The 26,136-nt window shown below is 65.5% G+C and overlaps 1 protein-coding gene across 4 annotated transcripts in view; it reads right to left on the bottom strand.

Moving 5' to 3' along the window:
- The window catches only part of SHANK2 (SH3 and multiple ankyrin repeat domains 2), a 169,687-nt gene that overhangs the window by 110,156 nt on the left and 33,395 nt on the right, over positions 1–26,136 (bottom strand). For 3 of the 4 annotated variants that reach the window (XM_056131815.1, XM_056131814.1, XM_056131817.1), the window contains exons 10-12: positions 14,697–14,955; positions 9,681–9,850; positions 7,233–7,346 (exon numbers count right to left, since the gene is read on the bottom strand). In XM_056131815.1, coding sequence (XP_055987790.1) covers positions 7,233–7,346; positions 9,681–9,850; positions 14,697–14,955 — 543 coding nt within the window. Of the gene's footprint in view, positions 1–7,232; positions 7,347–9,680; positions 9,851–14,696; positions 14,956–17,828; positions 17,981–26,136 lie in introns of those variants that run through there. The other variant, XM_056131818.1, reaches the window with a different exon arrangement.

Below are 26,136 nucleotides of genomic sequence, written 5' to 3' on the forward strand. Positions count from 1 at the left end.
CGCGGCTTCCCGGGGGCTGGGCAGGAGCGCGGGCAGGGCTGCAGCGCGCCACGGCGCCGGCAGAGGGCGCCCCCGCCCATCCACGCGCGGCCAGTGGCCAGCAGAGACCAGCCCGGGACCCCAGGAGCGGCGGGGAATTTCGGGAGGGCAAGGGGTGCGCGGGGAGACCTCCCCAGGAAGCCAATCCCTGCTCTCGGAGGAGATGATTTTCCATCCTCGGGGGCGGGAGACGAGGGACGTTGTGATGCTGCCCAGCGCTGAACCGGCTGCGGTCATCTGTGCCGCTGAGGCCACAGTCCAGCGCGGGCCACCGGGGGTACGCGCGGGCGCCAGGGCGAAAAGGATCGAGGGGCTGCTTCCAGACTTCTGCTGGGCAGAACCCCGCCCGGGTGGACCCAGACCCCGCCCCAAGTGCGCCCAGACCGCGCCCAGATGGACCCAGACCCGTCCACGTGGACCCAGACCCCGCCCAGGTGGGCCCAGACCCTGCCCAGCGCGGCCCACCCCACCCACGTGGACCCAGATCTTGCCCAGGTGGACCCAAACCCCAACCGGCGTAGCTATGGCCCCACCCAGCGTGGGCCAAGCCCCCGCCCAGGTGGTCCCAGATCCTGCCCAGATGGACCCAGACCCCAACCCAACCAGCATAACCAAGACCCTGCCCCGCATGGCCCAGACCCCGCCTAGCAAGACCCAGACCAGATGCCGCCCAGCGTGGTCCAGACCCTGTGGGGAATAACCCAGGCCCCCCCTAGTGTGGCCAGAGCCTCAGACCCCGTGCACTGGCGCCCTGGGGTTAGCTGAAGGCCCAAGTCCATGTTCGCAGCCTTGATGACCAGCTTCCCAGCCCCAAGGAGGTGCTCCCCACAGGCCTCCCGGCTCCTCTGTAGGGACCTCCTGCCAGGGGCCGCTGAGCTGAGCAGAGGTCACCGTACAGATCACCTCCCACGGCATCTTTGGGTCCCAGAAGACCCCCTAACTCCCGATCTGAGACTCCCTGGGGCGCCCTGTCCATCCGTTCCATTCCAGCCACCTGCCCGGCTCAGGCCTGCTGCCAAGCCTTCCCTACACACACACACACACACACACACACACACACACACACACACACACACGAGACCCCCAGGGCCTCCTCCATTGGTGTCAAAACCAAACACTGGGTGAGAAAAGGTGTCGTCGGAGGTCCTAGGCAAAGGACCAGAGCTCAGCCTTTGGTGCAAAGTTCTGGAACGAGGCTCCAGCCGTGCTCAGCAGTACGGCTGATGTCTCAGGACAGGCCCGGTGGGGGGACAGAGGGCAGTCCGGGGTGGGGGGGCAGGGGCTGGGCGTTTTGGGGACAGCCCAGGGCACGTCCAGCCCCCCAGAGAGTGCTAGTGGGTGCTGGGCACAGTCTGAGGGCCTGGTGGGGAGCGTGGGGGCCACGAGAGGCAGGGTGGCAGCAAGGCCGGCCTTCGAGAACCATCTAGTGACCCCCCCGGGGGTTCCGAGGGCGTGTGAGGCAGGTCGGGGTGTGGGGGGCACGTGTCCCCACCTGGCAGGAAATGGCCACTGCCCGCAGCGCTGGGCCTCACAGATCCGCCTTGCCGATGCGGGTCTTAAATCGAATTCGTCGCCGCTGAGGGTGGCATCCGTCCCGGGGGAAGGGGGCGGGCGGCCCCCAGAAGCCGATGTTTATTCATGATCCCGGATTGGCTTCCCAGACTCTATTTCTGAGCAGCCAAAAACAACATCCCCGCCCGCCCGCCCGCCGGGCGCCATATGATGGCCCTCCTGTCCAGAAGGAGCTGCAGCGGCCCGGCTCTGGGGGAACTGGGCCCGGGATGGGTCTGGAACCCGGGCTCACCGGGCCCACAGGCCGGGCGGGGCGGGCACTGGACGCGTTGGTGACTCCTGGTCACTTCCGCGAAAATCCCGTGTTCCCACACGGTGTCTGCACGGCCGGGTCACTCCTAGCTGGGCCCCCCAACTTCCCGGGGCAGGACCCCTCCTCCAGAGCCCCCACCCGTGCCCCCCTCTCGTGCCCACTGTGCCCACCCCCAGGCAGCCTGTGCCATGAGCCCAGCTTGGTGCAGGGAGACAGGCCAAATCCCCAACACGGACGAGTCCCCACCTGACGTGCTGCAGGCCAGGCTGAGGACGGCACCCGTCACCTGTTCTGTGGGCCGAGGACAGGGGTGCCGCGGTCAGCGCTCCATGAGCCTGCAAGTCCCCCTGGACCCCCTCCCACACCTTCCATGGTGACCCCTGCCTCTCTACATGCGGGGGAGGGGCATGCTGCTGTCTGGCCCAGGCTGGGAGACAGAGCTCAGAGAGGACAAGGGAGGCACCCAGGTCACACAGCATGGAGACGGTGAGACTCAGGGTCTCCCCCGGGACCACCTTCTGCCGTCACCTGCGCTCAGATCCACACTAAGAGGTGCCCCTTCCCCCCATCCCCAGCAAACCCCACCCCTCATTCAACTCACTCAGGGGTGGGGGTGGGAGGTTGGGGTCTGGAGTGAGGTGCTGTCCACAGGGGGTCTGGGCCTTAGGCGGCCAGCCCAGAAGGCACCTGCTGGAGGCTGGTAGGGATGAGGGCACGCTGTCCTTCACATGCCTCCACCCAGGCTGATGCTCCCCTCCGGACCCCTGGAGTGGCAGGAGGGGACAGTGGGGGCCCCGCTGACCTGCGCCAGGGCTGCTGGGGGCTGGGGCCTGGGTAGGCCCAACCAACAGGACCCCACAGGGCGGCCTGGCCCGGCAGAGCTTGGGAGCGTGGCCAGGATTGTGTTTTAATAAACCGTTTTGGGGGCTGGAGCAATAGCACAGCAGGTAGGACGTTTGCCTTGCAACACGGCCGACCCGGGTTCGATCCCTGGCATCCCATCTAGTTCCCCGAGTACCTCCAGGAGTGATTCCTGAGTGCAGAACCAGGAGGAACCCCTGTGCATCACCGGGTGTGACCCAAAAAAGCCAAAAAATAAAATAATTTAAAAAAATAAACCGTTGTGGGGGGCTGGAGAGATAGCACAGCAGGTAGGGCGTTTGCCTCGCACGCGGCCGACCCGGGTTCGATTCCCAGCATCCCATATGGTCCCCTGAGCACCACCAGGAGTAACTCCTGAGTGCAGAGCCAGGAGGAACCTCTGTGCATCGCCGGGTGTGACCCAAAAAGCAAAATAAATAAATAAATAAACTGTTGTGAAGGCAGGGGGGTGGGGGGACACACACGGTTCACCAAACTGTGCCATTTCTCTCACCTTCCAATAGGGAACCACCCGCGACTCCTCTGGAGCCAGCGTGGTGGGGGGGGAGGCGCTCACTAATATTCCAGTCAACACTGGCGCTCACGGAGCCATCTGTCCACCCAGACTCTTCCATGGAACACGGTGGCCTCTGACCATGGCTGGCGCACTCGTGACTGAGGGAACTCTGTGGGCACGGCTGGGTCTGCTGGCCCCTGGGGACACAGAGTGACAGTCCAGCCCGTTCCAGCTCCCAGGTCACGGCCACCTCCTCCTGTCTGCCCCGGGGTCCCGCCCCAGCCCTGGCCCGGCCCCCAGCTGCAGGGGCGAGGGCAGCCCAGGAGGTTTCGCGGGGCAGGTAAAGCCCTCAACCTACAGAGTCCGGAGCCAGGAGGACACAAGGGACAGCCGGGTGGCCAGAGGAGAAAGCTGCCCAGCACATCCCTGGCACGCCTGAACCGCTGTTCCTGAAACCCTGATTCCCACGTGGGGACATGTGGGTGCTGGAGAGAGCCCCGTGGCGTGGACACCTCCAGGGAGGGGGCTGTGACCAGCGTAGCTCCTGAGCATGACAGAACGGGGAGATGAGGAAGATCGTTATTCGTGTCACAGGGGGGCCTGCCTGAGTGACATCCCCCCCACCCATCAGGGCCCCCTCGGGCGGGCCTGAAGCCGGGCGTCCTCACGGGAACCCACACAGCCTCCGGGAACCTGCACTCTGCCTCTTCAGCGAGTGACCTGAATAAACGACCCTGCACCTATTTTTAAAGCCGGAACTGGGCCACCAGGGTCCCCAAAGCCAGCGCGGGCACCGAGCATTCTGAGGGTGTCGCCCACTGGAGATGAGTGCCAGGCTGGGTTTCTGTGCATGGGGACCCCTCCCCCCAAGCATCAACGTGAGCCACCCTACCTCAATCAACGCAAAGATCAGCCAACCCATCATTCCTCGGGGTACCAGCAGGCCTGGTCAACTTGGCTGTGGGTGGGGTGATGTGACCCCCGCCATCTGGTCCAAATGACAAATACAGCCCCACAAACAGTGCTCGGACTCTGAAGGAACTAGGGGAACCACACTGAACGCCCCAAAGTCCCAGACAGGCACTGACCAGGGGGGACAGCAGGGACGATCGTCTCCCCAGGCCTCAGAAGGGCTCCGGGGGGCCCTCACATGGGGGTACAGACCGCCAAGGCCAGAGCAGAGGAGTGGGGGGGGCGCGGTGTGTGTGCAGTCAGTCCTCACCCTGACCCTCAGGACTGTCCCCTGCAGAGCCCGGGGGCCCGAGACCTCCCAGGGGCTCTGGGGGAGGGTCGACTCTCGGTCCAGCAAACGGGCCCGTGGCAGTGCTGCTCCAGGGTCCCGGGCAAATCTTGCCTCAGGGAGCAGACAGGACCAGCCACCCCATCTTACCAAGGCACCTGTGACCTGATCTCCACCTCGCTCTGCTCCTAGAAGCTTCTAGAAGTCACAGGGCACAGGTTCACCTGTAGATACACCTCACCTGCTAGAGGGGCAGTAACCCAGCGGGCCGGGAAGCCTGCGTCACTCACAACCAGCCACGCCGGACATTGGGTTCTGGAATCTTCCGTGGCACTTCATGGGGAGTCACAACAGCTGTTCCCCCAGACCCTGGCTGTGCACGTGACACCCCAAAGTCCAGTGGGGCTGCTGGTCCGTGTCCCTGACTGGGAGGGAGGCTACATCCTGGCCGGGGGTGGGGGGCCCTCAGATGCCGGAGACGGCTGTGCTGGAGGGTGAGGACAGGGGTGGACGCTGACCCCCCGCACTCAGCGGATGGCTAACAGCAGCTCTGACCTTCGGTGACCGTGGCCCAAGGGTGTTTCTGGCTCCGAACTCATCCATCAGCGGGTCCCAGCGGCCACAGCCTGGGAAATACTTCTGCCCCTCTGGGTCCCGCCCTTCCTTGGGCCAATCGCAAGATGTTAAGGGATCCAACCAAGCCACGCCCCTTCCTTGGGCCAATCACAAGATGTGAAAGGAGCCAACAGAGCCCCGCCCCCTTCATTGAGCCAATCGCAGGACGTGAAGGGATCCAACCGAGCCACGCCCCTTCCTTGGGCCAATCACAAGATATGAAAGGAGCCAACAGGGCCCCGCCCCCTTCCTTGAGCCAATCGCAGGACGTGAAGGGATCCAACCGAGCCACGACCCTTCCTCGGGCCAATCACAAGATGTGAAAGGAGCCAACAGGGCCCTGCCCCCTTCTTTGGGCCAATCGCAGGACACCAAGGAGAAAGGGCCAAGCCGAGTCCTGTGCAGCTGTTGGGAAACTGAGGCCGGCACGGCCATGCTCGAACCCGCGGGGCGCCTGGGCAGGGGGTGGGGACGAGCCCTTCCACGCCTACAACCTGCTTCCTGCAGGAAAGGGGGTGCCCCTTCCAGCGGGAGAGAGGAGTACTGGGGACCCCCTCGGCCAGCGCCCCTGTCCCGGCTCTGGGCTGGGGTCTCCAGCCACCCTTGGGTGCTTGGTTGGTGGCCCCGAGTCTGCCTGACCCTTTCCAGCCAGCTTCTGGTGGTGGGACGCCCAGAAACAGGAGTGAAGGGCGGGGGGCACTCTGCCCCCGACACTCCCCAGCCCCATCCTCAACCCAATACTGGGGACATGGTGACCGCCAAGGATGGCCGGACACGTGGACAGGCAGAAGGTCCAGCTGGCAAAGAAGCAAAGGGCGGTAGACCCTGGTGCTGTGGGCATTGCACCTCGGGGTGGGAATGGTCCCTGGGGCCCCCAGACCCCATCATGGGCCATGGAGGGCCCCAGTGAGTGGGAAGGAGTCAAGAGCCGCGTCCAGGGGGTTGTTTGGCAGCTGACCCACGAAGGCTGCCCCAAGGTGTGTGGACGTGTCTCCCCAGGAGAAACCACACGTGCGCCCCAAGACAGGCTGCTCCAAGGCCTCTGCCAGGGTCCGACCCACGAGCCCAGATGGAAGAACAGGAAACTGGGGACAGACATGTGCAGACAGACCCAGGAGAAGCATCCAGCGACCCACAGACTGAGGCTGCCTCGTCGCTGATGGTAGCTGGCCAGGAGGGGGACCCCACCTCCAGAAACAGCCTCCTGCTGACCAGCCCCCATCCAGCTCCGGCCCCCAGACTCGTGCCAGCACAGTCCCAGACGAGGTTCAAGGTGACCGCCTGACTCTGGACTGTCAGGGCTCCTGCTGAGGACAGTAGGAATGGACGCCCCTGGGCAGAAAATCCTCCGACAGGCCTGGCAGAGACCCCACTGGGGAGCCTCAGCGGGAGCCAGAGGCCAGGATGGGCCGGGGGCCCAGGAACGCCCAGCGATGGATAGGGTGGGGGTCCCACCGGGACCTGCAGCAATGATGAGGGAGCCCCCCACGGCACCATGGCTGGACAGACCCGCAGGGCCTGGAGCCCAGTCACACCCCTCAGGGCTCAGTCAGACCCTCGGGGCCCAGTCAGACCCTCAAGGCCCAGTCAGATCCTTCAGGGTCCAGTCAGCCCGTTGGCGCCCAGTCAGACCCCTTAGGGCCCAGTGAGACCCCACGAGGCCCACTCAGATCCTCGGGGCCCAGTCAGACCCCACGAGGCCCAGAGTCCACGTTCCAGAGTGGACAAACTGACCAGAACTCACCTCACGGTTCTGGCTCATGACCACTCCCCTGTCCATCCCCATCAGGATGCGCCCCCTCGCACCCATCCATGGACTGGCCACTGGCCACCAGCTCAGAACCACAGAACCACCCCGGCCGAGCACTGCATGGGACTCTCCCCGGCAGACCAAGTTCCCCGAGCAGATTCCTCCGACGCATTGAACCACACGAGCATCCGGGCACTGGGGACCCAAGAGGGGGCCTCACGCCGGCCCCACCCCCCAAGGCCTTCCCCCAGGGCCAGGCCCGCAGCCCAGCCCCCCCCCGCCCCCCCACCGCTCGTGTGTGGATGCGCCTTCTCCCACGCCGCCCCGCACTCAGCCCGTTCGGATGTCCCCCCGGGTGGGCACATGAGGCCGCACCCTGTCTTACCGGCCGGCACATCCTTGGGCTTGCCCTGTACCTCCTCCACGCACTCGGCCGGGAACCAGCCGATGTGGCCGCGGGCGCTGCCTTCCCAGAAGCCCCCTTCGCCGATGCTCAGAACTGGAAACCAGGAGGGCAGGTGTCAGCGGGTGGGCCGGTGAGGGGCGGGGGACAGACCCCTGCTGGGCACAGCCCCCCCCCTGCAGCCCCCACAGAGACCCTCTTTCTGCTTCCTGTGCCCGAAGTCACTGCGTGATCACGTGAGCGTGCGCTACGTCGGGGGCTGGAGGGGAGAGGTGGGGTCTGGCGGCCCGTGTGGGTCCACGGGACCTTTGCAAGCAGCTGAGAGATGGGGGTTCACAGCAGACCCAGAACAAGCGGGGAGGGGGTGTCTGGCCCCCAGTGAGAAGGGCGGGGTGAAAGCTTCCTGGCATCTCTGCAGAGGTGAGCGGCCTCGCTGCAGGGCTGGCGAGATGCCCGGTCCCTCTTGGGGCGTCCACTCTGGAGAAGGCCCTGCTCCCTCCCGGCCGCCTTCCTCTCTCCCTCAGGCTCCCTAAAGAAAATGGCCTGTTTTCACTTTGGGGGCACACTTGGTGGTGCTCAGGGCTCACTCCAGGTGGGGCCTGGGGGACCCTGAGATGCCGGGGATCCAATCCAGGTGGTCACTTGCGAGCCCAGCAGCCTCCCCGCTGTCCCGTCTCTCCGTTCCCTGAATCTAATGACCCACCTCCCTCCTGGTCTCTGCGGGAACTGGCGGGGGGGGGGCACAACCTTCCCCTCCTGCAAAAACCCGCCCCCCCCCCCCCCGCCTCCCGCTCAGGCACCAGGCCCTGGCTCCCCAAGAACCCGGGTGCCAGGAGCCAAGCCCCACAGTGTGCAGACTGTGCCTCAGGGCCAGCTTCCCGGCTGTCCAAGGGGCCGGCTGGACGCTGTGTCCATGTGGCACAGGGGTTTGTGGCTGCCTCCACCTGTCCCAGGCGTCCCCTGGGAAGACGATGAACAGGAAGGTCCTGAGCCCCCTGCCTAGGTCCCGACCCCCTGGCATCTTCCTTGGGGACACAACTCAGGACACCTACACCAGGGATCTTTCAGGGCCGGGAGTCGAGGTGAAGGACGGGGGCCCAGGGAGGACCCCTCTGGGGAGAGTGGGGTATGTGTTGGGGAGTGAGGGGTGGCGGCCCCGGGCGCGTTCAGTCCAAGGGTCCCTAGTGGTCACAGAGGGGCTGCACGTGAGCTTGACCCCAAGGCCCGTGCCCGCCCTCTGCTCCCCTGGGGGGCTCTTGGGGGCAACCCAGTTGCTCATTCATCAATCTGGAGAGAGAGAGTACAGTGGGCAGGGCGCTGGCCTTGCACTCGGCCAACCCAGGTTCGATCCCCACAGAGTCCCCCAAGCACTGCCAGCAGTAGTGACCCCTGAGCACAGAGCACAGGAGTCAGCCCTGAGCACTGCTAGGAGTACCACCCCTCCCCCCAAATTCCCCTTTGTTTCTGGTGCTGGGGTGGACTCAGGGTCCCTGGGCGAGGGGGGTGGTCTCCGATAGCCCCACTGCACCCCAGGAGGGAGACGTGCAGGAAGGAGGTCCCCCTAGTGACTGTCCCTTAGTGACTGTCCCCACTTAGTGACCATTCCTAGTGGCCATCTCTCAGTGATCGTCACTTAGTGACCGACCACCCTAGTGACCATCCCTCCTGGTGATCATCCCCCCGAGTGACATCCCCAGCTAGTGACCATCTCCTTAGTGACCATACCCACCTAGTGGCTTACCCCCTCATGACCATCCCCTCTGACTGTCCCCACCAAGTGCCATGTCTATCTCGATCCAGCCCTTGGTCATCAGCTCCTAGGATGGAGGAGCACACAAGAGCCAGGGCAGGAGGGACTGGCCAGGGGTCCCGGAGATGCCCCTCGCCCCCGCAGCCCTGGTGGTCTGGGGGTAGCCAGAGAGTCCCTAGTGGGGATGACCAGGAGTCCCTTGGCTGCCCCGGAGCTGAGACCAACGGGGCAGTGTGGGCCGCAGGACAGGCCCACTGGGCCACCAGTCTCCCAGCAGCTGGACCCAGACTGGGGGTGTGATCGGAGGAGAGACTTGGGCATGGCCACTGCCAACAGCCATCAGGCTGCCCGTTCCGCTGTCCAGGGTGGCGGCTGCTCCGGGTCCAGCTCCCCGGCGGGACAGACCCGGGACCAGGGCTCCTGGCTCGGTGGGAGAGGACTTTGGGGGTCCCAGGCAGCCGGGGCCCGGGGGGCCAGACGTGTGTGGGGGGCCTGTGTGCGCCCCACGCGGCGGGCGAGCGTGGCCGTGACGGGCAGTGAGGGGCCCTGTGGGCTCAGTGCCCAGAGCGTGTTCTGGGACCCCCGTCTCCGGCTCATCCTCACGTGCTCATCTGGCGCAGCCGGACAGAGAGAGCCGGGTGCCCCCCTCTCCCCCACCCCCCCAGCCAGCGGACACTGACCTTTGACCCTGTCCCCGCGGTGCAGCGGGATCTCGCCGTCCACTTGGGGTTGGTATGGCTTGACGACGACGAAGAGCCGCCCGGGCACCGCGCTGTAGAGCTTCCGCCGGGGCGCGGGGAGCTGGAAGTCGGGGAGCTGGTCCTTGCTGGCCCCGGGCACGAAGGGGGGCCTGTGGGGAGGGCACAGGAGGGGGCGTCAGGGCTGCAGGTGGGCCCTGCCGTGCCCGTGAGCGAGACCTGCGCCCGCCCATCCCCATCTCAGCAGCCCCCCGGGGGTCTGTGCGGGCCCAGGGGCGACCTGGGCATCACTCAGCCTCTGACGGGAGTGTAAAGGCCACAGCGCCCGAGGAAGTCCACAGGCAGGAAGCTTGCCCTGCACGCCCGTCTGGTCTGACACGGGTTCGACCCCCAGCACTGAGCCCTGAGGCCTGCCGGGCGGGAACCCTGAGCTCCAAGCCAGGAGCAAGCCCCGAGCACTGCTGGGTGTGGCCCCAAACCCATAAAGTAAAACATTGGGGTACGGGGTGTGGGGAGCAATCAAGGCAGCACCTGGGTCCCCACCTCATCCTCAGTCTCTAAGCCCCAGTCAGCCCTTCCTCATTGAGGAAATGTCTAGAACCTTCCGTGAGAGACCGTGATGGTCAGGATGCAGAGTAACACGGTGGTGGCTGACCCCAGGCCCCGCAGTGTCCCAGCCAACACTCCCGTCCTTCCATGGACAGGCCTCTGCGGGGGTAGCTCGACCCCCTGGACACGCAGGGGACCTGTGTCCTGCTTGACAGGGCGGGCGGGGGACAGGTGGAGGCCCGGCTCCCCGGGGTGATGCACTGGCCACAGTGCAGGGGACGCGTGGCCTGGCCTGGGCAGGGCTCAGGCTGGGGGTGACGTGCAGGCACATGGGGAGGACCTGGAGTCCACTGTGGCGGGGAGCGAGGGGTTGTGACCGTGCTTGGAGAAAGTTCCAGAATCACAGAGCCAATCCTGAGGGGGCCAAGTGTGTCCCAAAGAGAGCACCACAAAGGGGGCGCCCCAAGCCAGGGCCATGTCGGCCGCCCCTGCAGGGGGCAGTGGGAGAGGGACACAGGGCAATGCGTACCCCCTCAGGGCAGGGAGCCCATCAGGGCGTCCAGGCCCCGCGGACTGACAGTGCGGTCCCCAGAGCCGCGGCTCTTTTTTTTTGGGTGGGGGGTCACACCTGCCAATGCTCAGGGCTGACTCCCTGACTCCTGGCTCTGCACTCAGGAATCACTCCTGGCGGTGCTCGGGGGACCCTATGGGATGCCGGGGATTGAACCCGGGTCGGCCGCGTGCAAGGCAAACGCCCTCTCCGCTGTGCTATCACTCCAGCCCAGAGCCACGGCTTTGAGGGTGGGGGATGGCCCCCCAGGAGGTGGGGCTGCAGCAGGGACAGTGAGAGGTGGGCGGGTCAGGCCAGGAGAGCAGCTGACCCCCCAGGGTGGGCACCGAGAGAAAGACGGGCTTCTCCAGGAAGCAACGGGGTGAGGGCAGAGAGAACAGGACTGGAGGCCGAGGGGACTGGCCAGGCAGAGGCCCTGACCCCAGTGGCCAGGTGGGTGTTGCTCAGAACTGGGGACCCAGTAAGGCCCCCGTGCTCTTAGGGGAACCCCCAGAGGAATGGCTGAGAGGGTTCCACTTACTAACAGTGGGCAGGCTGAGCCCACCTAAACCCGACTGTCAGGAGAAATCCAGGCCCACTCATCTACCATCCATCCACCTGCCTGTCACCCATCCATCATCCATCCATCCTCCCGTCACCCATCCACCGCCTGTCATCCATCCATCTGCCCATCATCCATCCGCCCGACATCCATCCATCCGCTCATCACCCACCTGCCCATCATCACCCGTCCATCTACCCATCCGCCTATTATCCAGCCATCTACCCATCTGCCCAACTGAACATCCATCTCCCCATCTATCCGCCATCCACCCACCATCCTCCATCTGTCTACCTCTCATCCATCCAGCCGTCCATCTGACACCGACCTTCGATCCACTCACCTACCCACCCACCCACCCACCCACCCACCATTTATCTGCCCAACCAAACATTCATCTACCCATCTACCCACCAAATATCCATGGATCCTTTCACCCATCACCTACCATCCATCCAGGACTCATCCATCCACCCACCATCGATCCACTAATCCATCCATCCATCCATCCATCCATCTATCCATCCATCCATCCTCCCATTGGTAGATGCATCCATCCTCCCATCCTCTCTCCCACTCCCCCCACCCTGCCCACCCACTCTTTCATTTCCCCCTCAGTCACCCGCCTGCCCTCATCCCTCCATCACTCATCTGCCCACTGACTCAGGATGCCAAGACAGGCCTCATGGTGCCTGTCCAGCCGGGGAGGGCCCTGGTCAAGGCTACATTCTTCATGTCCAGTGGGTCAGCATGAAGGACCGGGCATGCGCTGAGGTCTGGGGTTAGGGGGAGTCAGGCCAGGCCTCTTTGTGGGCAGAGAAGGGCCAGGGGACTGGAAGGACAGGGGGCAGCTGTGGTGCTCAGTGGAGGCCTGGACACTGGGGACCTGGTTCAGGACAGGAGAGTGGGGGACTCCGAGCCACGTAAGAGGTTCCGGCCCCTCGAGCCCATCCGAGCCCGCACCCTGCAGTCCCAGGGGCCCATGGCCTTTGCCGTCTCTGCATCCGAGAACGCACCCCAGCCCCCCTTCCCGGGATGGACAATCGCCAGCAAGTCCTGACCCTGGCCCACAGGGTCATGCAACAGAGAGGGGCAGATGCTGCCCCCATGGCCATACCTGCCCTCTGCACATAGCCAGTGGCCATGCACTGTGCTACGGAGCCCTCTAGGCTGCGGGCGTGGGCAAGGGGGGCAGGGCAGGGGGCAGCAGGCGCTGAGACGAAGGCCAGGCGGGAACACCGGGCAGTGTCCACACCCTCACCCCTGGTACAGGGTCCCGCAGGCCTGGCCGGGGTCTCCTGGGTTACTCAGCATCCCTCACCATGTGCAGGAGGACGTGACCAGGCTGGAGCTGTCCACAAGCCCACACGCATCTCTGCACGTGACCTGACCTGAACTGTCACCAGGCCGCCTGGTGCCTGACCAAGGCACAGCCCCATGTCAGGGCCCTCTGCCTGCCCACTGTGTGAAGGCGAGGGAAGGTCCCCACTAGGGCAGCCCTGGGGAGGGTGTCACGACGAGGAAGGACTTGGGGGCCAGTGTCCTACCCAGCACCCCCTGGGACCATTCATGCCAGCAAAAGGGCTGCGCTGTGGGGTGAAGGGGAACGGGAGGGGGCTGGCCCCACCATGGACCCTGACAGTGCAGGGTCCCTCCGTCACAGGTGGACACAGCCAGGCAGGAGGGGGTGGGAGGCAGGGCCCAAGCTCAGGAGACAGGTCGTCAGGGGGTCCCCGAGACCTGCTCATAGCACATGCCCACACACGTGGGGGCCTCCGGGCAGTGCTGACCACCCCGGGCATGGGCCAGGCTCTGCCTCACTGTAGGACCCGGTCCAGTATGGGCAGAGCATGGGGCATGGGGACAGGCTGGTGGCCGGGAGGACTTGCCTGGGCACATGCCACAGACACACAAAGACACATGCAGATATACACAGACACATGCAACAGACAGGCATGCATGCACACAAACACATATGTGCACACACGTGTAGATATATGTACACACAGACACATGCAACAGACAGTCATGTATACATACAAATATACACGCAGACACACGTGCACACGCGTACACACTTACATAGACATGTGTAACACAGGCACGCATGTACACAGTACACATGCACAGATCCACGTGTACACGTTATGTGCATAGACACGTAACACAGGCATGCATGCACCGACTCGTATTTGCATGGACACATGCACAAACATACATGTGTACACTCATGGACAGACACGTACACGGACATATGTGGCACACAGACATGCAGTCACGCACACGTGCACAGACATGCACACTTGGCTCGGGGTCTGCACACCCTCCACCCCTGTCCTGTTTTCCTCTCCTTTTACCAGTGTTTTGGGGGCCCAGTGGGAGGATCTCGGGGGTCACCCCCGCTCTGTGCTCAGGGTCACTCTTGGGGGTGTGGCGGGGATCGAAGTCCCCTCGCTGGGCCGCGGTTTCTCTGTGCTGGCCGGGCTACCCTGCCATGGGCTCGGGAGGGAGGGGGCGGGGTGGGCTTTCTCAGCCTCCCCCCCTCCACCCCTGGACTGAGCTTGGAGCCGCTCCCAGTACCTCCCCCCGGGCCAGCGGTGCCCAGAGTCCAGGGAGAACTGGACCCGCTCTAGGGGTGGAGTGGCCGACCCAAGTTCCATCCCCGGCCTGCAGTCCTGCTGTCCTCCAGATCCTGCCCGGAGTGACCCCTGAGCGCAGGGTCAGGAGGAAGCCCTGACCAGTGCCGACCAGACCCTCCCAAAAGAGGTGTTCCTGGAGGCCAGGCGCCAGCACTGCAGGGGCCAGCAGGGACTGAGTCTCCCCTCCCCGCCTCCAGACGGCCGCCCCTTCCGGATCCGTGACCCTGGCCTCAGCCCCCAGCCTGGCCTGCACAGTGGGGCCCTTCGCCTTCCGAGTCAGTGCAGGGACGCGACGGACCTCGAGCCTCGGCCCCGCACAGTGCCAGCCGGGACTCCCACCTCCAGGCGTCCACCCCAGGAGGCCTCGGGGGTGGGGCCAGAGCCCCCCACGGGCCCGATCAGCGTCCACCCGGCCCTGCTAGCGTGTGGCCTGGCCTCAGGGAGCAGCAGGCCCTGCGGGGCGAGCCCATCCCTGCCCTGTCCACCCTACGCCGGCCTCATCTCAAGGAAGGACCAGGAAGCTGGGCCCTGGCCACCGCGTCCCCGGGCCGGCCTTCACCTGCTCCTTGCAGAGTCCAGCGTTCCCGCGGGCGCAGGGGTGCGGCCGGCCCAGGCGGAGCCACAGCGCCTGCCCCCTCCGTCCACCCCACGTCCAGGCCCCGGGGCCTGCAGTCCTCCTCGTGGGGGCCCTGACTCACCCGACGGGCCACGGCAGCGGGGTCCTCGCGCCATCCTCGGGGCCGCCCGGCCTGCCGCGGGGGCCAGGGCCGTGGCCGGGTGGGGGCGGCAGCAGCTGCGGGGACAGGCTGCGGGGGCCGGCGGGGCGCGGGGCCCACTCGGGCGCGCTGGCGTTGAGGTTGTTGTCGCTGTTGGAGCGTAGCAGCACCCGGGGGGCGGCCAGCGTGCTGGGGGGCCGCCGCCTGCGGTTGGAGTATGCCGGGGCCTCCCGGAAGGGCACTGCGGGGAGAGCAGGGGAGAGGCGGTGAGGGCAGGTAGGGCGGCACCAAAGCCAGCAACCCCCCCCCCCCCCCCATGTGCCGCCATGCCAGCCGAGGGCCAGGAACGGGGACAGGGGGAGCAGAGACGAAGCCAGCGCACAGGATGGAAGGGGCACGGGGTGGGGGTGCTTCCATCCTGCAGTGGGGAGGGGCAGGGGGCGGAGGGACCCCCGCGGCCCCAGGACCCCTCACCCGGAAACAGCCTGCTGGTGCCCTGCGCCCCAGAGCTGGAGCAGAAGGTCGGGGGAGGTGGGTTGTGCAGGGGGTCCCGGGAAAGGGGGCTCTGGGCGGGGCCGGGCCGTGCATGCAGGAGGGTCCCCGTTTGCTCCCTGAGCCCGGAGAAGCCCCTCGGCGAGCACCCCCGGGGGTGGCCCCAGACCAAGACACGCAGAGGGTGATTCGGGAGCAATGGGTGCAGACGCCCCCCAGCCGCCAGGCTCAGGTGCACGAAATAGGGACAGGCCAGCACACCGGGCAGCGTCTCCACGGCCAGGAGCCTCTGGACGGTGGGTCTGGGGCTCGCGTGGGGGAGGGGGGTCAGCGCCTTTGGGGGTCAGCGTCAGCAGCTGCTGCAGGAAGAGCTCGGGCAAAGGCACTGACCACTGGGATCCAGAACAGGACACTGACCACTGGCCACGTTCACGCGGGACCCTGGACTCCAGAGCCGTTGCCAGGCGGGGCCCGCTCAGATGGGGGCACTGGGTTGCCGAGCTCAGCACAGACGCTGAGCACCGGGCCTGGGTCTGCCTGCCACAACCCCCACCAACGCCCCCAAACTGGGAGGTGCTGAGCCCCAGGGAACATGTCCCCCCCGCCGGGAGGGGCCTCAAGACCCCCAGGAGAGAAGGACTGAGTGATTCAGGGTAGAGTCCCATCCATCCACCGCCCGCCCTGCTCCTGTTTGTACAGAAGCCACGAGAAACCCCACGGGCAACCGGGTGGCCGGAGCCTTCATGGAGCCGGACACAGCGCCGGCAGAGTCCACCGGGCAGCCTGGGCTCTGTCCAGCTTTGCCATCCCTGGAAGAACGGCGGGGCCACACTGGGGAGCTGCTCTGAAATGGCCCCGGCCACTATGTCCAGGAGCCAGGGAATGATTCTGTCCACTCTGTGTCCAGGGGACACACAGAGTGGCCGGGGCCATCTGGGAGGACTAGACTCCAAAGAGATGGCCCCGGCCACTCTGTACAAGGGACTCCAAAGAAATGGTCGTATCCACCTTGTGTCCAGGGTGTCCCAGGAAGGGGGGCTCTGGGCGGGGAGAAGAATGGCCAGAGAATGGCCCCCGTCCACTCTGTGTCCAGGGACACACAGAGACGGTCCACAGAGATGGTCCTGTCCACTTTCTACCCAGGGGCCACACAGATGGCCTCATCCTCTCTGGGCGGGGGATGGGTTCGGGAGACCCTCCCTGGGGTCTGAGACAGGGGCGGGGTGGGAGGTCTCCTGGGGGTGGGCAGCGGGCACCCCGGTACGTGGGGCGTCCACCATCCCAAGTCCCCGTGCTCCAAGGCAGGTGGGCTGACACGGAGGAGGTGCACCCCAACCCGGGTGCCCCACGCTCTCGGGCCCGTGCCCTGCCCCCACCTTGGGGCTGGTTCACTCTGTGCTGTTTCCCCAGCCCCCCAGATGGGACGAGGTGCCTAGAAGTGGGGGGGTTCCCACAACCGAGGGGAGACATGAGGGTAGACAAGCTTCCAAGCCCCAGCCCAGCCCCCTGCACAGGGGGTGGGGGTGGGGAGCACATGGCACGAAGGTGCCCGGAGAAGCAGAGACAAAGGCAGTTTCTCGCGGAAACTCCGAGAAGGAGGCCCGGGAGGCCGCCTGAGAGGGAGGCCGGGGGCCGTCAGTCAGGATGCACGCGGGCGTCCCCCCCACCGCACCCCAGCCCTGCCGGAAGGTGAGGGGAGGCAAGGGGGGTCATTTGCACGCCCAGATGTGCCCTGAGGGTCCGGCCCGCGAGTCGGCTGGCATCTCAGCGGTGACGTCAGGGCCAAGATTCTAATGAAAATGATCTCGCTTAATTACCAAGATTCACATGAAATTAGTTTGCCGTGCCATCTAATTGGAAATTTCTTCCCCGCGCACCCCTGGCTGGGGCGTCCTCCCTCCAAGTCACAGCCCGTAAACTGCCTCGCCGGAGCCATCCGTGGAAATGTTCATTTTCTTCTCCCCTCCCCAACCCCCCCTTTTTTTTCCTTTTTCTTTTCTTTCTATTTTTTTTTTGTGAAAAGGGTTAAAAATAACTTTTCCTGTCTGAAAATGATTAATATTCCACCCAACTGTTTCCTTCTCCCAGGCAATCTGCGATCTCCAAGTGGGCGGATACTTTCTTAGCTGCCTTCCATGTGTTTATTTATACCCCCAACAATAAAAACCCAGAAACCACACCAGGGCTGACAAGAAGCGTCTGTACTTTCAAAGTCTGCCGGTGCTTCTGCCACCGTTCCCTGCGCCCGAGGAAGAGCCTCCGCCACCGGGCTGGCACGCCAGCCGCACGCCCCGTCCGTCTCCCAGCCTCTCCTAGAAGTGAGGGCGAACTTCCCACGCCCTCGGTGGCCGGGCCCCCTGGAGGCGCCCTCCGCTCTGTCCTGGGGGTCGGGGTGGGTGGGTGGGGGACACTTGGACGCGAGTGCCCGGAGCTGTTTGGCAAGGTCAGGACGCAGCCGGCTGACACGGGGGCTTCCCTCCTCGGCTCCAAAACGCGTCCCAAGTCATCATCCCCTTGGCGGCGGGAAAGCGCGAGCCTAAGCAGGAACCGGGGTGCCCCACCCCCATCTCCCGGCGAGGTGCCCCTGGCCTGCCCCGCGCGCTCGACGACGCCTCTCCTTACCTTCCTTCTTGCTGAAGGCATTTATCAAAGACTTCATTTTCCCTCCGACCCCGGCACGGGTCCGCTCATTATATAACCTTGTCGGCTGGGAGGAAGGCGCGGCGGGCAGCCTGGCCCCTCGGTGCTGGAGCGGCTCGGACCCCGGGCACGGCGGCGGCGGCGGTGGGTGTCTGGGCGCTGTGTGCTGCCGCGCTCAGCCGGGCATCCCAGCCCCGGCGCGCCGGTGGCCAGGCCCCCCCCATATTCCGTCAGCCGGGAGCCCCGCGTGTGCAGCCCGGGGCAGCTCAGTGCCCGCTGCCTCTGCCGACGCCCGTCATGTGAGCATTGATGCCGCTTTGGGGAGCCGTGTCCTCAGGAGGAGGGGGAGCGGGCATGGAGATCCCCGGGGCTCCCTGCCAGCCGCCCGCCGCCCCGAGAATCCCAGGCGTTCTGGGATGCTGACGCGTTCCTAATGGGATTTTGCAAGAAAAAGCCAAGTTTGCTCCGGCGGCGCCGTGGGGCGGCTCGCGGGCGCCCCGAGATCAAACGGGCGCGTGGCACAAAAGCCTCAGCCCAGCCCCGCGTGCCCTGGGCAGCGGGGCGGGCTTCCTGCGATCTCTGAACATGACCTAGATTCTCACTCCGAAGCATCAGACGCGGGGACCTCTGACTTCCCGCTCCCCACCCCCCCAATCGCGGCAATTACCCTGGAGCCAACGGGATTTCCTCCTCCCTTTTCATAAGAAAAAAATAAAACACCCCAAAAAAAAAAACCCGGAGAGAGGATAAAACGCTTCAAGTGTCACCAGCACTGGCTGGCCCCGGCTCCCGGCTCCCAGGGCTGGCGCGAGAGCCACTTCTCAGGCGGGTTCAGCGCTCCGTCCCCGGACCCCGGAGGGCGGGACGCTGCAGAAGGGGCGCCCCCGGGCGGGGCCAGGCCCCCCGAGACGGAGCAACCCCGCGGGCGGGCGGGCGCTTGTGTCTGCCGCATCTGCCGGGGCTGTGATTAAGGGTGCGTTTCTCTGGTTGCTAAGAGAGCCGCTTCCGAGATTAAAAAAAGGAAGAAAGAGGCAGAGGGAGCGAGGAGACGGGAAAAAGCCAACGGGACTGTAAGTTGGGCTCCACACGGTGCCCACGTGGCCCTCTGCAATGGCGGCCAGCACGGGCGGCCCCGTCCACGTCCACGCACCGGGGTCCTTCTCCGGCCCTGCCCCCGTGCCCACCGCGCCAACCCACACTCCTACTGCCCTCGGCTCTGCTCTGCCCACCACACTGTGCCCTGGAGCCCAGAGGGGGCCACACCCCCACCCATCCACACCCCTCCCCCACGCGGTTAAGGGTGTGATGATCTGGGCACTGTGGTCTCCAGAAGCTTCCAGAATCTTCTCCCGCAGATGCAGAGATGCCCACAATGTCCTCTGCTCCCACAGGGCAGACCTGAAGCCGTGGCCCCCAACAGACTCCCAGGACGGTGCCCGGCTCATGGGGGTGCCCCTGGGAGGAGGGGACGGAACGGGGACCCAGACGGGACAGCCCCCCATTTGCGCCCTGGACACTGCGGGTGGGGGACCCATGTGACACATGGGGAGGAGCAGGACCCAGACCCCTGAGGACCTCATGGGGCGGGGGTGATGGCGCCAGACCTGGCAGAGACAGGGTTAAGGGCTCTGGACAGACCACCTGGCCAAGGGGGGGGGGGCTTTGCTGGCAACTGAGCTCCACTGGCAGATGCAGTTTCCAGAGCTGCAGGGTGGATGTGATATAGACGTGGATAACACGTAGTGTAGACATGGATGGATCAGACACAGTAGACATGGGTCAGACACGGTGTAGACATGGGTCAGTCAAGGTGCAGACAGGGGTCAGATGTGGCATATACCTGGGTCAGACATGGTATAGACACGAGTCAGACATGGTGTAGACATGGATCAGACACGGTGTAGACAAGGAACAGACATGCTGTAGACATGGGTCAGACACAGGTGAGACAAGGTGCAGACACCGGTCAGACACAGTATAGACAGCTCAGATGAGGTGTAGACCTGAGTAGAATCAGTGCAGAGGTGGTGCAACACGGTGTGGGCATGGTGTAGACCTGGGCCAGAGGGTGGAGCATGTTCCAGACATGCCGAGACACAGTGAAGAAGGCAGCTGGGCACGGCCAGGAGTGACCAAGCATGGGCAGGTGCGGTCAGGAGTGGTCAGGCACGGTCAGGAGTGGTCAGTATTGGTCAGACATGGTCAGGAGAGGTCAGTGGTCAGGAGTGGTCAGGCATGGCCAGTGTGGTCAGGTGCAGTGCAGCCCCTATGGGATGAGGCCTGTGGCCCGGTTGTGTGCCTAGGTCAGGTCCACCCAGGGCAGGCCCTTGGGGGCAGGAGTATCACCAGGTGAAGCTGCCCTTAGAGTTGGGGGGTTCAGGGCGCTCCCTGCAGCATGCGGGTCCCCCGTTCCACCCACTGTGGGTAGTGACCGGTTCAGCCCCGTGGGCACCGTGTCCTTCCCCAACACAGAGCCAGCCACAGCCCGGGGAGGGCCAGAGCGAGACTGGGGGTGCATGGGGAGAGGGGTGCTGACCACTTCCTGTGACAGCGGCCACTGGCCCTGGGCACTCACCCCGCAAAAGAGGCCAGGGACAGAGCCACGTGGGAATCTGGGACACGGGGCACTCACCTCTGCCCCCGCTCTCCCTGGCTGAGGGGGCCTGAGCGAGCCATCATGTGCCCACCCACAGTGGGGCTGGACATGGCCCTTCCTATGTAGCTGCTCCAGGGAACACCCCCCCCCCCACGCCGTTAGCTGGAGACGGCAGAGCACTGCGGACAGAGCACCGTCGGGCCCTTCCAGACCACCCATGGGCCCTCCGGGGTCCCGAGAGCTGAGGGCATCTGCTTTCACAGGGGCCCCGATGGGGTATGGGTGCGGGGGGAGGGGGCAGCTGGGCGGCGGAGGGGGCGGGGCGGGGGCGTCTGCACCCACCCGCCGGCTCAGGCCTTGGGCCCTGACGTGGACGTCGCCAGAGGGGCAGGAGGGAGGAAGACGCCCCCGACCCGCAGCCCTCCTGGAACCTGCACCGTCAGCTTGGGTAGAGCGATGTGTGGGGGGAAGGGCGTGTAAGCCGACGCCCCCACCCCGTGGCTCCCGTGGCTCGGTGCCCGGGACCCCCGTCCCCGCATCCCGCCCCCTCACCGAGCCTGCTCTCAGCCCGTATTTGCTCGTCTTTTGACAACTGCCTGACAACAGGCTGAAAATAATGTCATTTCTCCTATAAAAAAAAGGCTCTTCGCACATCAGAATCTTCCAGACGCGCGGCGTGCTGGCGGCGGCGGTGGGGGTGGCGCCGGATCATCTGCCTTGCCGGCAGGGAACGCGGGGACGGGGCTGGCTCGGCACCCCTGCGCGGCCCCTAAGCCTCGGTTTCCCCAGCAGTGAGGGCTGAGAGGGGGCACCAGCCCCGGGGCCCGGGGAAGAGTGACGGAGGAAGAGGCAGGGACCCCGGGCTGTGCAGACAGCATTGGTGGCCCCTCGTGCCCGCCTTGTGTCTGGAAGGAGCCCTCTGTGAGCGCAGGACGCCACCTCCTCCAGGAAGTCTCCCAAACTGCTTCCCCCGCAGCCGGCAGCTTCAAGCCCTCCGGAGTTCCCTCAAATGCCCAGCTTCCCCTCCCCAGCACCCACACCCCCTCGCAAGGCGAGCATGAATGAAAGGAGGGTCCGAGAATGCAACGGTGGGGCAGTGGCCCTCCTGCTGCGTCACCTGCTTGAGCCCACCAGTCTGACCCTCGCCTCCCGTTACCTGGATACCCACCATTACCTGCCCCTGCCCCCGACCCTTGGTGCCCGGGCAAGCCCAATGTCCACCATCGCGGCCGGGCAGGGGCGGGCTCCTTCAGCGGCCAGCGCGACTCCTGTTTGCGGCTGTGACTGTGAGGGTCCGAGCTCGGGACAGACCCTCTCAGCCTCCCTGGGCAGCCCCAGAGGCCGCAGGTGGGTGGGTCTGACCTCAGGGCGCCAACTGTGATCCAGGGGCGGCCCCAGTATCCCCCCAACCCCGGGTTTGAGGACCCCTGCCCCGTCAGGGGGAGCGCGGGGCCGTGACCCCTCCACCCAGGGTCCCTTCCTGGGCCCTACCTCCTACTGGCTGGGGGAGGGTAAGGAGGGTCCAGCAAACGGGGTCTCTAGACCACCGCCCAGATCCAGGCTCAGAGGGGGCTGCGGCTCCCGCCAGCCGGGAAGAGGTCCCAAGGCCCCAGCCGGCCGTGAGGGAGCGAGGTGGGGTGCAGGGCTCTCCCCGCCGACCCCTCTGGCTTGGGCTGTTCCCGCACAATAACCGCCCAGTGAATCACCCTTTTATAAATAACACGGATATAAAAAGGCGTCCCCACAATAACGCGGGGGCGGGGGAGGGGCGCCGAGCGGGGCCCGAGGTGCTGGCAACGCCGCCAGCCGGCCCGGGGAGCGCCCTGGGGACCCCCACGGGCAAGCCCACAGGTGGCGTGGGCAGCACCATGTGACCACCCGCAGGGAGGACCCAGCTGACACCCATGTGGAGTGGCCCGTGGGGGAAGGGTCGGTATTTCCCACCCAACCTGTTTCCCGCCTTCCAGGGCTCATGGGCAAGGACATGAGTTGGGGTTCGTCCAAGCTGCCTGTGTAGGGGGCAGAGGCCGGCGCCCCCTCCGCGAGCCTCCTGCGGGGAGACATGCCCGGGGTGGTGCAGGGTCCCGGGGGGCGGCGGGAACTCCCGGCTCAGACACGACAACCACACAGGGCGGTCACTGGCCTCCTCCCAGGAGGAGGTGACGGGCCAGCAAGGAGGGAACAGCTGCCATAGCCGTCCTGGGCGTGTCCCCTCCCTCCTATTCAGGCCTCAGGGAAAGTGGGTGCGCGGTCCAGGCCGGACCCCAGGACCCACCTGGCTGCTCCCACAGAAGCACAGACATGGGCCCGGGGGGACATTGGGGAGGGGTGCATCCTCGCGAGACCTGCCCGCGCCTGGTTCTGGCTGCCACGTCGGGTTGGGGTGGAGTGTGGGGGAGGCGTGTTTTGGGGTTCCGTGACCGTCTGCGCCGGGCTGTCCTCTGGTGGCCTGGACGCACCTCCCAGGACACTGGCTCAAATTTCTCTTGAACTTTCCTGGGCTGCCGTGTGACGCCCAGCTCAGGCGGGTCCCCATGTTCACGCCAGGTAGATAAAGTCCTTCTCCTCAGGGACCTCATCAATGCTTCCTCCCCAGAGACACCCAGCCTGCCGGGGAGGGCACAGTGCTTCCACCCAAGTCCCCCACAATGGGGGAGCTCCCGGGACACCTGCCCACCAGTCACGGCTGCTCTTCATTCTTCTCTCTGAACAGAGAGAACTTTCCAGAACCACTGCCCTCCGAGCACAGGCGTTCGTCCAGCTCATTAATTAATGTTCCGTTTTTTTTTTTTTAAAAAAAAAAAAAACAACCCCGGAGCGGTGCCCTATTTTCCTAACCGGGTCAGCAGAGTGCGGCCCTGGGTACAGCACGGGCGGCTCCATGCCGCGGCCCAGCTGCCCCATCCATCCCTCCCGGGCCGCGACACGGCCAGGCCAGCCGCACCGAGACGGGACGCGGAAGGGTCAGGCCGAGAGACGGTGCAGGGGAGAGGCGCTGCGTGTGGCTGATCCGGGGTCCGTCCCTGGCACTGTATAGGTGATCCCTGAGCACCGCCGGGTGCGGCCCCAAAGAGCAGATGAAGGGCTGGGGGACCCCCCTCCCCCCCGTGGTGCAGACACAGCCGGGCAGGAGGGGCGGGACCCTGTCTCCTCCCGCACTGAGTCTGTCTGTGGCGTCTGCCCTGCACACCTGCTGCCCGCCCCTTCGGTCCAGCCCTGTCTGCTCGTACCCTGTGCTGCAGTGCTCCCTGAGGGACAGTCACTGGGGCTGAGGAACTGTCTGTCCGTCTATGCCTCCCCGTGCCCCAGACGGCAGCGGGAGCATCCCACAGCCAGAAGCAGATCTTCTTTCCCGAGAGGGAAAGAACCACAGCCCCCGGGGGGGGCCAGGGAGCAACGAGGGGCTCAGCCAGGGAAGAGCAGGAACCGCGGCTGCCAGAGAACCCTGCCCACTCGGGCACCCAGCCCTCTGGCCCTCCTGCACTTGGAGAGCTCACTAACCAGGAGGGGGCTGATGCAGACGTGTGGGGCTTGAGGCCTCTGGGGAGCCGAGGACGCAGGAGCCAGATGCAGCCATGAGAGGAGGAAGGTTCCAGAGGAAAATCCCCTGTCTCCCCAGGGTCACGCCCGGGCAGCGGGATTCAGGGGCTCGGCCGGCACCCAGAGCACTGACAAATCGGTACTCACGGGACACGGCCCCCCGTGTCACTGCGGGGATGGAGCAACGCGGGGCGTGGCGTGAGGCCAACTGGCCATCGAGGGGTGGGTGGTGTGGGCCGCCTGTGCCCGTCCTGGTGGGGAGCAGAGGGGACGCCTGCGTCTGCAGAGGTGCCCGCTGCCTGCTGTGTCCCCAACGGGGAAGAGCACCGTCCCGAGAGGCTGCATCTCTGGGCGAGCAGAGAGGCCGGCGGGGACACCACCCTGCAGGAACCCAGGTCCCGGCATTCAGAGAGCTGAGCTCGGCCAGCCGAGTGGAGCGAACTCATCAGCTGATGACGACTGGACACGGCAGGAAGGCTGGGGGCTGCAGGGACGCTGGCTTCTGGCTCACGGCGGGCGACGGGGGAACCCCAAGCTGCTCTGCGGCGGGGCAGTGCCATGTTCTCTGCTTCTTGGCTCTCAGCCCTCCTGGGCGCCCGCCTGCTCCCCGCCCCCACGCTCGGCCCCCAGGAACGCAGAGCCGGTCACCCACGTACAGGACCCTGTCCCCCAGCTGGAGGGTGGCCTGGGGGGGGAGGCAGAGGGCGGGGTTGTGGGGTTGTGGGGTGCTGTGGGCATGGGCAGGGCCGATGAAAGACGCTTCCGGTGGCAGAGGGGGGTCCCGGCCCAGGGCGCGGGCAGAGCCGGCCCCCCACACTCCGCGCTTCTGGCTGGCTGAGCCGCGGCAGTATTCTCGCACGACTTCCCAAGAAAGCAAGACGGGGATGGGGTTTGGGGCGACTCCCAGACACCCACGTTATTTATCAAGGGCTTTCAGGGAACTTCCGCCAGGAGCCAAGAGTAGCTCTCAGCGAAGATAAGCTAAAAAAAAAGTGTTTTTTTTTTTTTTGACAAAGAGCAAAATGGCTTCATTTCAGAGGCTGGGGGAGCCCCCCTGAGGGAGTCACCCGTCCGCAGGGGCCTGGCTTGCTCCTCCAGCAGTGCTCGCCCTTGAACAATGTCGCGTGTCCTGCCTCGACTCTGGGGGGCCTTTGTTCGCTCTCGAGCACACATGCTGCTCTCTCTCCCCCCCACTTCTTTCCAAGCAAATTTTCTTCAATAAGAAACTAAAAACATGCCGGGGGCATCTGTGAACCCCGGGGAGGCGCGAGATTGCCAGGCCAGGACCCATGGCCACCAACCGCCCACAAGGAGCTGGGGTGTGGGGGGCGAGGGTGGAGGTCTCCAGCTCCACGCAGCTCCTGTGGGGGTGGGGCACCGACCGGAAGTCTGCTGAGCGGACACCAAGGCTGCTCTGTCCCTGCCTCTCCAGTGACTGCCTGGGGGTGGGCACAGTGGCTGGGTGGGGGGACAGATGGCCCATCCCCGGAGCGGCCCTGGGCCAGCTCGGTCTCTGCTCCAGGACCACCAGAAGCAGCCATGATGGTCTCAGGGCTGCCACACCTGGAGCAGTGGCCGGCCACAAGCAGGCCGCGGGCTGACTGTCCACCCAGCTGCTGAGGGGCCAATCAAATGCACACTCGGCAGTCCGAGCTCCAAGCCAGTGCCCATGTGGACTGGACAACAGGACCCTGTGCCCGTGGGACCGGCTCCTGCCTGGGGGCTGCGTGGAGGCGCTGGGCAGAACCTGGAACTAGGCTCACCCGCCTCATCCTGTCACCCAGCTCCTACCTGAATCTCAGAACTAGCCAGCAGCTGCCCCCTGCGGCCAGGGAGGGTCCCCAGTGCAGCCTCAAACTCTGGAAATCTTCCCTGGCTCCACAGGGCCCAGACCCCATCCTATAACTACCCCATCTCCCTAGGACTCCCTGGGGCCCCGCCCTCTCCCCATAGCCCCGCCCCCAGACCACACCCTCTCCCATAGCCCCGCCCACCCAGGACTACACTCTCTACATAGCCCTGCCCCGTAGCCCCGCCCTCTCGTCAGTCACACCCTCCCCATAGCCACGCCCTCTCCCATAGCCCCGCCCCATCTCTATAGCCCCGCCCTCTCACATACGCACACCCTCTCCCATAGCCCCGCCCTCTCCCCAT

The sequence above is a fragment of the Sorex fumeus genome, unplaced genomic scaffold, assembly GCF_029834395.1.
Source record: "Sorex fumeus unplaced genomic scaffold, SorFum_2.1 ptg000093l, whole genome shotgun sequence".
Classification (NCBI taxonomy): Eukaryota; Metazoa; Chordata; class Mammalia; order Eulipotyphla; family Soricidae; genus Sorex; species Sorex fumeus.